This window comes from Lagopus muta, chromosome 3 (genome assembly GCF_023343835.1).
Source record: "Lagopus muta isolate bLagMut1 chromosome 3, bLagMut1 primary, whole genome shotgun sequence".
Classification (NCBI taxonomy): Eukaryota; Metazoa; Chordata; class Aves; order Galliformes; family Phasianidae; genus Lagopus; species Lagopus muta.
In genome coordinates this window covers 71535151-71551050 of record NC_064435.1, presented here as the reverse complement: position 1 = coordinate 71551050, position 15900 = coordinate 71535151, and the positions used below count along the sequence as shown (strand labels likewise).

The following is a 15900-nucleotide window of genomic DNA, read 5'->3' as shown; positions in this document are numbered from 1 at the left end:
AAAGGATCTGACTTCCCGTTTCATTTCCGTTCAAGTTTTCAAAGTCACACAGGCTGTGTCTGCTTCTCTATATCCAAGCCACAAGAAGAATCATCAAGCATAACTCAGCTATTTATAAATGTCACGTTGTTACCTCACTGCATGCCTTCCACGTTGTTCCAGTGCTGGAGATGGCAGGGTGATTTTCAGGCTGTGATGTACCTGAGTGATCTGTATCTTAGTAGTCCTCAGAGTTTGTCTCGGAGCTGCCTCTTCTTTAAGTCCTGTGTCATGTTTGATTACTAAAGATTTAACGTGTGGTCGATGTACTTCTGCAGAAACATAGTGACTGTGAAGGTGTGGTCCACATGAGCATCCTTTCTCTGTTAAAATATGGACAATGGATAAAAGCAAAATTTACACAGATATAATTAATCACTTCATGGATATACTAGTATCCATGGAGACATGGATACGTAGATACTAGTTGATGGGTTTTTTTGTTTGGTTTTTTTTTTTTTTTTTTACAAGAGTCCTCTTGAGACAGTCTTTCCTATTCCCTCCTAACTTGAGGTTAATTGAGGCCGGCAGTTTCTCAACAGTCTGACTGCTAATTCTTAATTACACCGGAGGAAAATATATCATGGTACCACAGCCTACAAGTTCACTGAATCCAGTCTCCTGCTCTGAAAATACCAAGTTCCTACTTCAGAGATGGAGGCAACTATTTGCCCTGACTATTGACTGTTTCTCCATATTACAGATGGATTAAAAATATTCCTGGAATGCATATGGTTACTGACTCACATTTTCCCTTTCATGGGAATGGTGATTTCCCTGTTTACATTTTTTTGTTACATTACTTCTGTTAAATTGATTTTTAAAATTATATTTCTCCATTATCATAATTGGACCGAGAACGTTTGCTTAAAATACTAATGGAAATCTGGAACAATAGGGTAGGTAAATAACCCTTACTTATATTATATTAATCCATTTATTGGCACCTCAGGAGCTGAAGGTGAAGGCTGTTCTCGTCTCAGCCCAACGTTGGGCCTCTGGACAGCAAGCCTGCAAAGTCTTCTTTTTCACCATTTGCTGTGGGGGAAGGAAAGGAAAAACAAAGAATTTTTCTCTTTTGGTGTTGTTCTCTTGTTGCCTTTGGATGCGCTCCAAAGGCCAAAGTGAACACCTAAAGGCAAAGTATTTGTAGATATATGGAGATGCTTATATGTATATATACAAGTTTGTTTGTTTGTTTCTTTGTTTTTGGCTGTGTTCAGCTTTCATTAGCAGCATAAGATAATTCTGAGAGGGGAAACACTGTGGGCTGGCTACAGGAATAGTGCATCTCTAAGGGGAGATTTGGAAAGAAAGCTGGTGGAAGAGAAGAACTGCAGATGCCCTTTTTTTTGTTTACTTCATCAGCATTATTGTGTTTGTTGTTAGTTTCTTGGTTTTGGTTTTGTGTGTGTGTGTTGTGTGTTTCATAAACAAAGCAAAAAAATTGTTTGTTTTAAATGATGTGGCAAAAGCAAAATACATTTGCTGCATTAAATTCATTTTTATCTCCTGGAATTCCTCTGTCGTACCTCATAATTCTTTTCATGTGTCAGGTTGACTTGGACCTGGCAGAAACAATTGTGGATGGGTAGCAGTGCAACTCACCCTCTTTTTGTTGATTTCCACATTCTTTATTCCATAAACTATATTTCCCAACCATCTGGATAACTATTTATCAACTCTTCATGCTTTATCCACTCCGAGATTTATGCAGGGTCATGAGGAGAAGGGGAAGACAAGGGTAAAGTAGTAGGTGGCATCCTTGGCATGCTGGAGGCAGCGAAGGCCTGGGTGATACAGCCCACAAACTGAGAGTGGCTGTGCTTTGCTCAGCAGCCAGTGTTTGCATGCCTGCATGTTTGCACTCTTTATCACGCTCACAAGCTGACGAGGAAATTTCCTTTGTCCACCCCCACACTTCTGTGGCTGGTGTTATCAGCATGCCCCTCCTACCCGTGACATTCCCTTGTGGTTCTGTGAGACACACAAAATGAGGCCTACATCTGAGTTTGCCACAGCTCAGCGTGCTCCTTCCCCTTCTTGCAAACAATAGGAGAGCTCTGTGTGTCCACAGGCTGGAGAGGATGGGGGCAGGAGAGGGGCTGTCCTGTATGGGTACACAAGATGTGACTTGATGGACAAAAGATTTTCCTTTTCCTTCTGAAGGCTGGCAGTGCAACTAGCATCTACACAAGCTGCATTCTGGACAGATCAGTGTTCTGGGAGTATCAAGCAGGCTGTTGGTGCAGAGCTGCCTCTTGCTGCCTGGGCCTGGGTGATTGAAATCCACGTCCATGGGAAAAGGAATCCCCATGACAAGCTCTCTGACAGGCCTTGCTTTGGGACAGCTGTTTGTAAACAAGGTGCTTCCTACTTGTAAAGAGAACCCATAGGATGGCCTCTTGCTCTTTGGAAGTCAACCTGCAAAGACCCAGAATTCTGTTTCTCCATTGGGCTGCAACACACACCTATCTGCCAGAAGATACAAGGCACAGCTATTTTGGGCTGTATTTTTTTTTTTTTCCTAGTGTCAGTGCTTGCTTTTGCAAATAAAGATTTACGTTTCACTGTGGTAGGTGCTTAGTAGCAAATCAAAGTAAGTATTTTGAGACCTGGCTGCTGTAAGTGATTTGCTAGGACTACAGAACCAAATCTCAGAGCACCTGGGTTTCCTTTCTGAGGTAGAAAGAGCAAGCCACTTTCTGTCACTTCTGCTAGAAACTGCCATCAATAATGGTTTGTTTTATACTAAAATGGGAAGAAAAAAAAAAAAGGATCATTAAGGGAAATGAAAGAGTCCGTTTTCTTTTCAGAGGAAGGAGTCACTTCAACCCAAAACATAAAATGCCATCAGTGAAAAAGAATGAACTTCTTTCAGAGGGAGAGCTAGCAACCAACAGGAAAATGAAACAGTTGTAAAAACCTAGGTCACAGAGAGAAGGCAGCAGCCTGCACACAAAGGAGCAACAGTACTGATGGAAAAGTCAGGGAGAGAGAAGGGCCTGAGCATGTACACGCCTCCTTCCAGCAAGCGGCTTCTTGACCCAAGTGACTTTTACTAGAAACAGTAACCAAAGATGTTCCTTTCTGAAAGTCTCTTTGTGCAGCAGAGAGTTTGCTTATTCTGAGTGGCAAAGATAAACATCCTGGCTCTATTTGCCATTTTCTTTCCCCATCTCCTAACGGAGTCGCCACCCACGGTGGGACATGGAGCAAGAGTTCAGCGGATGATGTTCTGCTTGCCAGCATCACACGCATCTTCAGCAAATCCTTTTACTGCCTGTTAAAAACATGGGAAAGGAAATAAAAAGCTTTCTCCAACTGTAAAGTGAAGCTTGAAGATTAACACTGAGAAATACTGAAAATACCATGGTGACGGAGGGCCTTCATCTGAGCATACAGCACCTGCTGTGCTGACAAGCAGAGCTCTCATCTCCCTTTGCAGTCAGGAGAGATAAAAACAGAATCCTCCTACTTGCAAGGGATGTGCAGCATCTTTCTCACAGATCACTGAAAGGATTTAATGGTTTCTTTTTGCACAATTTTTAATAGATCTCACCGTTTTTGACATTCTGGTATTTGGACTGCAAGTACCAGGATTTCTATTTTTCTGGCAAGTAAACACTATCCATTTTATTTAAAAAGTAGCCAATGTTGAGAATGCAGTATGAAATTCCTGGCTGTGTCTGTGTGGCTTCTTCTCAAGTACGCACACCTGGACACATTTCCCTGGACCCATCTTCCACCACAGAATTCTATCTCTAAGGAATTTAGTTCTGGAGATGTATATGACTTCTGGCGATCGTGTGCTCCAACATGTCAGACATACAGAGAGAACACAGAGCAGCTTGTGCAGCACAGGCACCAAAGAATAGATCCATCCTCAGCACAGTGGGCTGCAGTCACATCTAGAAGTTAGAGAGTCAGGGAGCTGCTGCTTCCTTTTAGCTGCTTGCAGCCATTTTACAGAAGGAAGGCATGGATTTTGAGTAGCAATAGAAGAACAAACCAGAAGTCTTCCTCCTAAGCTCTGGAGAAGAACTGTGTCTTGCAGTCTTCCTTTAATTCCTCAAAATCATTTTTAGATTAATTCATACCCTCTGAGCAATCTGGACTTATGTTACATTGAATAATGCTGTTTTCTGGGGCACTTCAATTTGATGGTTTTCAGATACTAAAAAGCTGCTACCAAATTTTCATGGGGAGTTTGACATTTAATATGATTATCCACTATATAATCAAATAATTGGATACTTATGTAACAGATTTTGTTTAAAAAATGGTATCTATATATGTTAATAAACTTGCTTTAGCAATGAGGGCATAAATGCATGACAAATTTTCTGGGAGGAGAAATGAAAGGGAGACTGTCTAACCTTCTATTTTTCTGAAGAAAGGAATCTGCTGTACCAGAGAGACAGCAGGAAACCAATGAGGAACAGAATGTACAGCCACTGCTGTTAGCAATAATGTGCAGCTCTGAGATGTTAAAAGCCTACTTCCTAGGCTCTTTTCTGCTAACATGTGTCTCATTCTTTCTAAAATACCTCACCTTCAGAACATCAGGATATATTGCCTCTTTCTTCATCTATCTATTGTAAACTATTCTGGAGTGTCTTGGTGTCCTGGAACATTCCTGTACAGGTCACACAGGCATAGTGTTGCTGGATTCATTCTTCCTCTCCTCTCCTCTCCTCTCCTCTCCTCTCCTCTCCTCTCCTCTCCTCTCCTCTCCTCTCCTCTCCTCTCCTCTCCTCTCCTCTCCTCTCCTCTCCTCTCCTCTCCTCTCCTCTGTCTCTATTTCCTTCCTCCCTTCCTTCCCTCCCTTCTCATTTTCTTTTTTTTTTCTTCTTTTTTTTTTTTTTTTTCCTTCTCCCTCTCTCTCTTCTAAATTAAATCTGACAGAACTGCCAAATGCGCAACACCAGCTTTTGCTAGTGAGGGTATTCTGCCATCATGTGTATTACAAGTGAAAAAATAAGTGTGAAGCATTCTTTGCGCTCTGCTACATTCGTTTTTTCCAAGTGAACATAAGAGCAGTCCTACTCCACTGACTTTCATGTGTTATTCTGACACAGTGTACTGATATGACTCAAACAGCATGACTAAGACAGCATGGTGGTAAGGTAAATATAATATATTTATACATCCTTTCATAGGATATATTTTTAGGAGATAGACTTCAGAAAGAGCTCCACCCAGTAATAAAATACTTTAAGCTCAACAAGCAAACATGAAGAAAAGTTACAGAGCCCCGCGTGGAGCTCAGCCACAAATGAGCCACTGCTTTTAAGTGGCAATGTCAGCTGCAAATGAGCTACTCAACAGAAGCTGAGACATTTGTACAGTCAATCTAGAAGGAGGCCTAGAATGCCAAAGTTAAGGCTGCAGATGGCAGTAGATTTGGCAAACTGAACAGCCGGCATCTGTACATACACCTGTAGCTTTCGAAAGCTTTTTTTCCCCCTTCACTCTAAAACGAACATATTGTTTTTCTTGTTTTTGAATTAACTGAAACATTTCAAAAAAGCTGCTAAGGGCTAAAAGCTGAGAAGAGCAAATGGCAGAAGTCCATTTGCTGTACCTTGTATTTCCTTCTCATAGACTAGAAGAGGAATTGGGTCTGGTCAGTCCCAGATATGTGCACAGAATGGGAGAAGAACTCACTGAGTGCAGCTTTGCAGAGATGGATTTGGGTGTTCTGGATGAAAAGATGGCCATGAGTCAGCAGTGCATGCTTGCTGCCTGGAAGGCCAACAGTATCCTGGGCTGCATTAAAAGATGGTGGCCAGCAGGGAGAGGGAGGTGATTGTCCCTCTCTCCTCTGCCCTTACAAATCCCATCTGGAGTACTGCATCCAGGCCTGGGGCTCACAACACGAAAGAGGAGACAGAGCTATTGCATTGGGTCCAGAGAAGGCCACAAAGGTGATCAAAAGGCTGCAGCACCTCTCCTATGAAGACAGGCTGAGGGATTTGGGCTTGTTCAACTTGGAGAAGAAAATGCTCATTGCAGCATTCCAGTACTTGAAGGGAGCTTATAAGCAGGAGGCAGACTGATTTTTTGCATTAATCTGATTGTGATAGAACTAAAGGGAATGGCTTTAAATGAAAAGAAGCGAAATTTAAGTTAGATGTTAAGAATTTCTTTACTCACAGGGCATGAGGCCCTGGCACAGCTGTCCGTAGAAACTGTAGGTAGCCCATCCCTGGAGGTGCTCAAGGCCCTGGATGGGGCCCTGGACAGCCTGATCTGGTGGGTGGCAGCCATGCCAAAGGCAAAGGTTTGGAGCTGGCTGGACTTTGAGATCCCTTCCATCCTAAGCCATCCCATGATTCTATGATTAATGTTGCAACACAACGACCCTTGCTTCCTTCTTCTTCCTAACTACTCTGGTAGACTTGCTAAGCCAAACACCACTGTCATGAGCACCTAGCAGAGTTTCAGCTTTTGGTGCAGGAGTTCTGTAGTGCAAAGACAACCCTAATGCTAGGAGCAAGAAGCTGAGATATGCTTATCACACTGGCAGGCACAAGATTTCATGCCTGCTCAAAAGAATGTGAGGATGCACAGTGCATGCGCAGAATAAATTCTGAAAGGTTACAACATTAGTACATGCAAATTTTTATGCAGTGATTTGTGTTTAAGAATTGGATCCTCAGGTACACAGTTTCTTCCCAACATCTGCTCTCAGCAACTGAGAACTTTTTTTTTAGAACAAGGTACACTGAACACAGATATGTGCTTTTATAGTGGATATATGCCACCTGCACCTCTGATCCATCACCAGACCTGAGTATAGGCAGTCAGCAGAAAAGCACAAATTCCCATGCAGTTCTCAGGAATTGCTATTTGCATCCCTTCTTTTGTTTTAAAATGAGTTTGTACATCCCCATATTCAGAACAGCTGGAAAAGACCACTTTAAGTGTTCAGAAGTTAACAAAGACCATGTTTTCCTTCCCTGCTACAGAGGGGTGTAGGAAGTTGATAAGTACACACAGAGGAGAGAACCTGAAGAAATGTATGTGAACATTTTAGATGACCAGCTCCAACAGAGCCTGCCAGAGCATTACAAAGAGAGATCTGCTATTGCATCGTCTTGCAGAAAGTTTAGAACAGCAATTCCTACTAATGACAATGTGTTTCAGTGCCACAATTATCCAGAATAAAATCACGTTTTTCAATTCCAGCAGATGGAGAAACTCTTAGATCAAGGATGTCCAACCTTTTGGCTTGCCTGTGCCAACCGAGTGAAGAGGAATTATCTTGGGCTGCATATAAAATATATAATACTATGTACATAACAAAATTTTATACATATTCATTTATTAAAAAATAAAAACAGAGAGCAACAAAAAAAGAAAATAAACATCTAGTTGAATGTTTGTCCAGTTGTCACCTCTGCAATCCATACTTGAGTGATGCATAATGAACTCATGGAAAATATTGCTAAAAATCACATAATAATGTTAAAAGTTTATGATCTTATATATCCACGTTAGTGACTGTCTAGATCCACATGCAGCCCATGGGCCATGGATTGAACGGGCCTGGTTTAGTGGCAGACCCGGAGCTAGGTTAACATTTGGACTTGTTGACCTTTGAGGTCTTTCCAACCCACGTCGCGACTGTGATCCCGTGCAGCCATCAATTCTGTATGGGCTGCAACCAGCGGTGGGTGAAGCTAAGAGACAGCTGCCCTCTCTGCAGGACAGCCATGAGGACCATCAAGGTCTCTGTGTGGGGAGGCAAGCATTATGTAGTGTGTCATTTCCCACCCGCAGTGCCAGTACCTACTGACTTCCAGCCCAGCACTGCCACCCGCCCCAATGGCACTGTGGTACGTGCTCCATCCCCTCTGCCACAGCCATCCCAGCAGATGGCCATGGAATCAGAGGTGAGGGCGAGGCTGGGCAGCCTCCTGCCACAGGAGTGGGCTGCACTGTTCAGGGAGCGACCCAGCATCCTCAACCCTGTGCTGCCTTCCCTGCACCAGAAGCTCTCTACCATCCGTGGGATCTGTTGGTGGCAGGTCCTATCAGCAGAGGGCATCTTCCTGTGCTGCCTGTGTTGGCTGGGGCCAGACAGGGCTGTTATGCTCCACTGCACAGAGCCCAGCTTGGGACCCATGGCTGCACTGCTCACTGACTGGCTCGTGCATGCCATCATCATGCCATCGCTGTGGCCAGGAGGCCCAGACGCTGCATGGCCTCGAGGATGAGGAGGACAGCCGCGCAGCCACCTCCCCACAGAGGATCCTCACACCCAGCACTATACCGTCTGGCAGCTCTGCGGGTCCAGATGCAGAGGAGCTCCTTGGCACATCCAGTGAGCTCCTGCATGGGAGCACAGGCGAGCTCCCCGCCGCACCCAGCCCTAGGGAGCAGGAGCAGCCCTGGGAGGAGCCAGGGCAGGAGGCAGCAGGGCCCAGTGCCCAGAGCTGCAGCCACAGCCGCTCCGCTCCCAGTCGGGGCAGAAAGCACTGTGGGGCCCCAGCACCCCAAGAAGAGGAGGGCCAGCAGTGCCCAGGGTGCTCCACAGCCCTGCAAAAGGCTGCGCCCCTGGTGCCGCTAGCAGGGCTTTGGGAACTCTAGTTCTTAAACTTGGTCAGCTATTGTTTTTTCCCTTGGTTGTGCTCATTTCTCACTCATCCGTTTCAGATGAGGACTGATCCACTGACCCCCTCAGCAGCAAGATTCTAGTGCTCTCTGGCAATATCATGCCGTACATTACATGCAAAGAATATCCCGTTATATTTTCTAGCATCTACCAATCAGGTTTGCATAGGTACTGACTGAAATCTTATCAGGAAGCCAAATGCCTTTGCATTTGTTTCATTCTGGAGGATGTTATGTCCTGTCCTGCTGTGAACATGCCTATGGATCTGGAGAAAGAAACAGACAATCAACTGCTCTCCTATTCATTAACTTATCAATTATCCCACTTGAGAAAGAGGATGGCTTTACAGTAAGTGACATCTATAGTCACATGAAAGAAAACCTGGCTCTCTAGCCCTACCCCTTATGAACACGGGGGGGGGATGTCATAGGCCTCTGTCCGTTGGAAAGGCAATGCTGGCTGCTTCCCTGACTGGAAATAATGTCTGGACAGCTTTTCTGCTGTTTTTGCAGAACGGCATTTGAGACAAACTGTGTTCCTCACATGTGCACAACCTGCACTCTCAATTCCTGTTTGAAAAGCACTGGCAGATGGACTTGACTTCAAAGCCTGGTGACTTCTTTTCTTCCTAAACTAGTTATTATTAAAAAAGTTATTATTAAAAAAAAATTTAAAAAATAATTAGACTTATCCTTCTCTTGAACCTGCCTACTTATTGCCTTCCAGCATTGCACTGGAATTGCACTGGTAATGCACTGAGTAGTGTTCCCTTTGCTCTACAATGTTCTTGCCCCAGAACACACACCAGCTGCTCTCACCGAAGTTTTTGGTTTCCATTCTTTTCTGTCATACTTCATTGCTGTTTTGTTTCATGCAGGACAGTCAATGAGAACTGTGCCCAAGCGGCATTTTCAGCCCCAAACTAAACAATTCATCAATATATAAAGACACACATTGTCTCTTTGGAGCAAAATCCAACTTGAAGCGTGAGCTTTCTTCAGCCAGAAGATGAAGCAAGCTTTAGTGCAACCCCCCACTTTGTTAAAAGATGTTAGCCTTTCTAAGTAATGGATTACAAATTGATGTCAGAAACAGTGCAAACTCATTAAGAAATGAGTAGAAGTACCACAATCTTGAAGGGAACCTCTCTCTGCTACTAGAAACACCTGCAAGTGTGTTATTTCTCTTTATACTATCTGGGTAACCTCTCTTGTTTAGTGTATTTTCAGTCAAGAAAGAAGGCATTAGAGAACTGAAGGATACAAACTCTTGAATAGAATGTGTTGTCATCTATTTTCCCAACATGGAAAAAGCTTCCAGTGGCTCACCTGCTGCAGTACATCTTTCCTGAATGTTCTCTGCCTCAACATAAACTGTCTCATTTCATTTTCTGTCTTGAAAGTACATTGTGAGGCATAAAGGAACAGCTCCATCACTGACAGATTGCATCAGAAAAAATAATGTAAGAAAGTCATGTACATAATGCAGTGACAAAAAAAATAAAACAATCTGCATTGTTACTCGTCCTTCAAATTGCAAACTTGTTCAGTAACAGAAAAGAGAGAGTGCTAAACACACAAAATGAAAAACACTTTGGCTTCATCCCTTGCAGGATGTGAGCAGAGAATTCAAGTTTCTGTGGTTGAAAGCAATCTTTCCTCTGAGGCATTCTAGATTCATTATGAAGATGTGGGAAATCTGCTCCCCAGTTTAATATTAAATCAAAATATAATCCTTCGGTCTTTAACTGGGAACATCTGGAAGAAAACTCTGGTGACCAAAATTTACTAGCTAATAAAGACTGTAATGAATTCCCACAGTTAGAGAGTTGCACATGTTTTATATAAAAGCAATCAGGACACTACAAAGCACTCAACACTTCGAGCAAAGACAAATATTATTTCATAAGGCATGAAATAAAGATATATCATTGCAAATTAAAATGAGTTTTATGACAATAAAACAATGGTCCTTTTTTCTTAAATACAGAGCCGAATTAAAATATGACCAAACCTAAGCTTTGAAACTCCTTAAAGCAAGAGATCAGACAAATATGTCAAATATGTTTAATTTTTTTTTTTCCAAAATAACTGATGGCAAAATAAAATATTTACATCACGTCATACTGTGTAAACATGTAACGTCACTGTACAAAGAAATATACATGCAAAATAAAGCAAAAATTTAACTAAAACAATAAAGGAAAATAATACACAAACATTATGATATGAGGTTGGTACGAATACACATCCAGTTTTGAAGTCAGTTGATTTCTATTAAAAAGTTTCTGTACAACTTTACAAAAAACAAAAAAGGAATAAATAGTATACAGTGGAAGCCGCAAAGCTCAAAACTGACCCAAGCTAGGTTATGGCTTAAGACCCATACATCTAACTATGGTGGCATGTCAGCTTGGTTTCTTTAAACATGGCATCTCACACAAACATAGATGACAACACACCTATATGAACTCAGTGATGCACAGAAAACCATCTCTGCCTTTTTAAATAGTTCACGTCAATATTACTTCAACCTTAAAAACAGTTAATAAGACAATTACATTACGTGCCAGATTCTCATCATCTGACCACTACTTTTTGAATGTATTCTTCACCAAAGAGCACAAAATTCATTTGTTCATTTCACAGAAAGAAGTAAGCACAGTTCTGAAAATTCTAAAAAGTAGTAAGCATTGAGATTGATTTTGGGAAAGTCATACTTTGGCATTCTGAATATAATAATAATTTTAAAAAGTGTCACCATATTTCTTAACCAGTTTGAGATTTGGGATACGAATCTCTCTCTCACTCTCTCTTTTAAACAACCCTTAAAACTGACTAGCTTTGACTAAATTCTATGCTAACGCTCACCTTAAACTAATAAAGATGGTGTGGTACAACACACCCTCCCCTGCCCACCCGGAACCCCCAGACACACAAACAAAATCATAAAGCTCGCCGTACTAAGTATGTGCTTTTTCTATATATTTATTACAGTTACAACAGAGGTCCTCATAAATAGTTGCATAAAATGTTAAAGCCACAACATTGCACATGATATGAAATAAAACAAAATCCCAAATGAGTGCATTTACAGTATTTCATCCTGCTGTATACTGCTTGACAATCAGGTCGGCAAGCTGGGCACCAACCGGACATCCGTTTCTAACGGGCCAGCGTGTACCGACCCAAACTGAAGACCCGCACAGTGGTATACCACCATTTAGGAGGGAGGGGAAAAAGGATAAGGAGGGAAAAAAATTACAGACCGAAGGCAGGTAACAGTCTATATACAAGTAAGGCCTACATTTTATCAGAGCAAAACGATTCATTCTATTTGTATGCAAAAACTTTGAGGTTGGATGCACTTAAAAGCAGAGTCTGATCTCAGTGCACTGCTACGTGAGATACATACAGGTGAGGCAACTGGAAAGCTCTAGGACCAAGTGAAAACCAGATGTTAGAAATGGAAGCCTTATCAATGGGCAGCCATTTTGGCGAGTCTTCTCCAGGCATGATTTCATTTTTAACACCAGTGCTTTGAACATAGGCATTTCTTCCTTGAATAAATCTTGAAAACGGTAGTTAAGTTCACTTGCAAAATTCAACTCTTGTTTATTAAAAAAACTATTATTTTTTTTTTTGCAGAAACCTGAATAAAATACTGTTGCTGTATCACTCGCGACTGCTTTTTGCAGAGTACAGTGCTATCGTCCTCCACCCCAGTGAAGTCTGCATTGCCAGGTCCACGCGTGACCTCACGTGGTCCCCGTGGAATGCACTTGCACACGAACATTCGCTAGCAGCTGGTTGGCTCGGGGTTTGCTTTCCTCAAAATTCAAGTCAACAGCTGATTGGCAGAAGGAGTCTTATCTCCAGTCTGATTGATTGGCAGGAGGAGTCTATCTCCAGTCTGATTGGCAGGTGAAAGAGAATGAGAGAGAACTTCAAGCAAGATCAAACTCTTGGCAAGAGCCTGCTCTGTAAGAAGTTTTTAATGCTACGGATAGGTCGAACATCATTCTGGTGTTTTCGCCGCTCAATGAACGAAGTCAGTCTGGATATGTCAATGCTGTCAGTGCCTTTGCTATTCCCCAGCTGCAGCCATTGCTCCTGGAGGGTCAGGGCAGCTGAGGGACGCTTAGCTGGGTCATCCTGAAGCAGGAAACATACAAAATCTTTGGCCTTCTGGCTAACTCCTTTGAAGTAGTCATCTGGGAAACTAAAGTCTAAGCGGCAAATATTCAGGCAAGTTTCCTCTACGCTTTCATCCAGGAAAGGAGAGACGCCACTAAGAAGGACATATGTGAGCACTCCAATGCTCCAAACATCTGAAGTGAGGGAAACAGGATTTCCGAGAATAATTTCAGGAGCTGCAAACTCTGGGTTTCCAAGTAACTGGTGGATATAATATGTGGTATTGAGCTGGACTGCATCTCCAAAGTCAGCCAGTTTTATTGTTGGCTTAGAGGAACTCTGGTCCACCAAAATATTTTCAGGCTAGAAAACATAAAAGCAAAAGAAAAAAATGTATTTTTTCAAGTCATTCTAGCACACATTCAGTGCTCCAAAAATTACTGTTTCCCAACCTGTGCTGCCTGCACAGGAACGTAACAAACAGCTATAGATGATGATTACTAGCTCTGCAAAGCTACTGGGCAATCCAACTGGCAGGCTCTTCCATGCCAACCACAGTGTGCAATTAATGTGTTTTAGCTGCTGGCAGCATAATTTTTGCAGGAAGTATAGCTCTGACAGATAAGACTGAATATGCTCACAATAACAGCTTTGCAGGATTTCACAGAAACCTGTGTTTAGGAATTTAATCTTAAAGAAAAGCAATTATAAATGAAGAGTGAATAAAACAACAACTCTATTTGCTTTATGACAGAGAGAACCAAAAGCCTTGGATTTGCACTTGTGCTGCAAGTTTCTCAGGGAAAAGAACAACAACCCCAAACCCAAACACTGGCAGCAATTAATTCCAGCACAAAAGAGCACATATGACCAGCAATCTTCAAGGGGAATGCAGAGGGAATTCAAACCTTCTGTTTTGATGTGAACTGAAGCAAGGGATGGATCGCCCACCACATACCCCTTCATACATAGGGATTCTCAAAAACTCAAAGGGATTCATAGTTCTGTGCTCTCAGCTGCCAGTTTTCTATAAGGAGATTTTCATGCATGGAATGGCACACACTGTTGGGAATTCCACTGACTCCTCACCTTTAGGTCCAAATGTGCTATTCTGCAGTTGTGAAGATACTGTACAGCTTCCAGAATCTCTCCCAGGTAGAGTCTGATCTTCCCTTCAGTGAGGTTTCCCCATCGCACAACATAGTCTAGAAGGCGACCCTGGTCAGCCCTATTGGAATTATAAGGGTTAAATTTTAATACTGAATACAAGAATTGATAAAACCCCCACCATACAATCAGTGTTGAAAGCTATTAAAAAAAAAGTTAAAAAAATCAAGCCAAGTGTTTCTTAGCAACCACAACTGCATGAAGTAATCATCAGTGTTTCCATTATTTGGCTAGCGTTGCTTGATCAACTATTTTTCTGCCTGTAAGTGGTTCTATGTCACTTACAGCTGACTTGCACCTAAAATAAGTAGAAAGGTAGAAATCATTTTGCTGAAGGTGAAGGCAAAGAAGAAAAGAAAGACAGTATGCTAGCCAGACAGAAAGATCAGATGTGTACTACCCCAGACTACAGGAATTACTACAACCGTCAGAATTCAGAAGACACGGCATGAGGATAGGAAGAGGAGAGCTGTTACCAAGCAACCAGATCACAGCATTCCTAATTCAGTTCTGTAACTGCTTGATATAAAATCATGCCAGGAACTCCTGACTAAGTCACCTACAATATCAGCTTAATAGGACAACTATTTCCTTCCAAGTATAACCCGACATTTTAGTAACGGCATCAGAGAATTAGATGATTTTGCTCAGATGTTGCCAAACCTCCCAGAAATCTTCAAGTTTCTCATTCATAAGGCACAGTAAATGCCATGGAAAGTTAGCTGTATAGATTGCATTTTACACACATTTCTAATACTAGTATGTAGTTGGTGGCGGTCTCAAAGGTATCAATAAGGCCAATGAGCTGGGGATGCTGGAGATTCTGCATGACTCCAAGTTCATGGGTAACCTGGTCTCGCTTCATCAACTTCTTATTCACAAACTTTGTGGCTACTGCTCGCTTGGTTCCCTTCTGGTCGCATTTCTTAACGACAGAAAATCTGCCCCTGGAATACAATGTTGAAAGGAAAGAATTAACCAAAATTTGCCCTAAGGAAAATGTACCTTGAGAGAGATTCTGAAATAGCAGTTTAATACCTAGTAAGATATCCCTGTAGTATAGTTTCTAGCTATAAAAAGAGTTTAAAATGAGTGCATCTTCTACAGAACGTGTCTGTAGAAATAAGTAGCTCTAGATACAGATGTTTTATTGCATTTGCTGAGACTCAAACCAGAATGGTATCGAACTTTCACAGGTCCATCCATTAAGGCAGAAAAATATATATTCTTCATGAGCTGCTTCATATTTTGCTTGTGTTCAGACCTCATTTGGCTTTAAATTTCATTCTCCAAGTAAAAAGCTTTGGAGTACTTCACAGTAGAAGACTCTGTGGCTTTCCAAAACACCTGAAGAACACTCATTCTTTTAATCTATGATACCACATCAGCTTAAGTACATTCTGTTTATGCAGTGCCACCTAGTGCTGGTAATATTTTGACCTCCCCATTTCTATATAATCCAATATAATTCTTGACTTTTGGGCTCATATGGTAGATATTTTATGAAGAAAATTTCATTTTTAAAATGAAGTTAATATTTTGACATCTTTGAACATCAGCATACAGAACACACCTGCCAAGCTCAGCCACTTCGCTGTAAAGGGAATCAAAGTTGTCCTTCCAGATTACCATGATTCCATCACTTCCAGGACCTACAGAGAATTTAAAGAGAGAAAAGGTAATACAAACATTTACTACAGTCAGATTTTCCTCAGAATTAATTTTTTTGTTGTTACTGAATTAAGTAACAGGTGTTTGAGTATAATCAGATTTGAAAAGAAAGCAGAGATGGGCCTACCTAAAACTCGTAGACTGGCGGAAGATGAAACTGAACCCATGTCGTTTGCAGCTATACACGTATAGATACCATCGTCTTCTGCAGTGACGCCAATGATTTTCAGTGAAGCCTCTCCTAAGTCACTGGGAAATACAATG

The 15900-nt window shown here is 41.9% G+C and overlaps 1 protein-coding gene across 1 annotated transcript in view; it reads right to left on the bottom strand.

Moving 5' to 3' along the window:
* Nucleotides 1-10714: 10714 nt before the first annotated feature.
* The window catches only part of TRIO (trio Rho guanine nucleotide exchange factor), a 224379-nt gene continuing 219193 nt past the window's right edge, over nucleotides 10715-15900 (bottom strand). Inside the window, exons 53-57 of the mRNA XM_048940615.1 lie at nucleotides 15764-15885; nucleotides 15539-15617; nucleotides 14712-14912; nucleotides 13888-14026; nucleotides 10715-13161 (exon numbers count right to left, since the gene is read on the bottom strand). Coding sequence (XP_048796572.1) covers nucleotides 12619-13161; nucleotides 13888-14026; nucleotides 14712-14912; nucleotides 15539-15617; nucleotides 15764-15885 — 1084 coding nt within the window. The 3' untranslated portion in view covers nucleotides 10715-12618. The remainder of the gene's footprint in view (nucleotides 13162-13887; nucleotides 14027-14711; nucleotides 14913-15538; nucleotides 15618-15763; nucleotides 15886-15900) is intronic.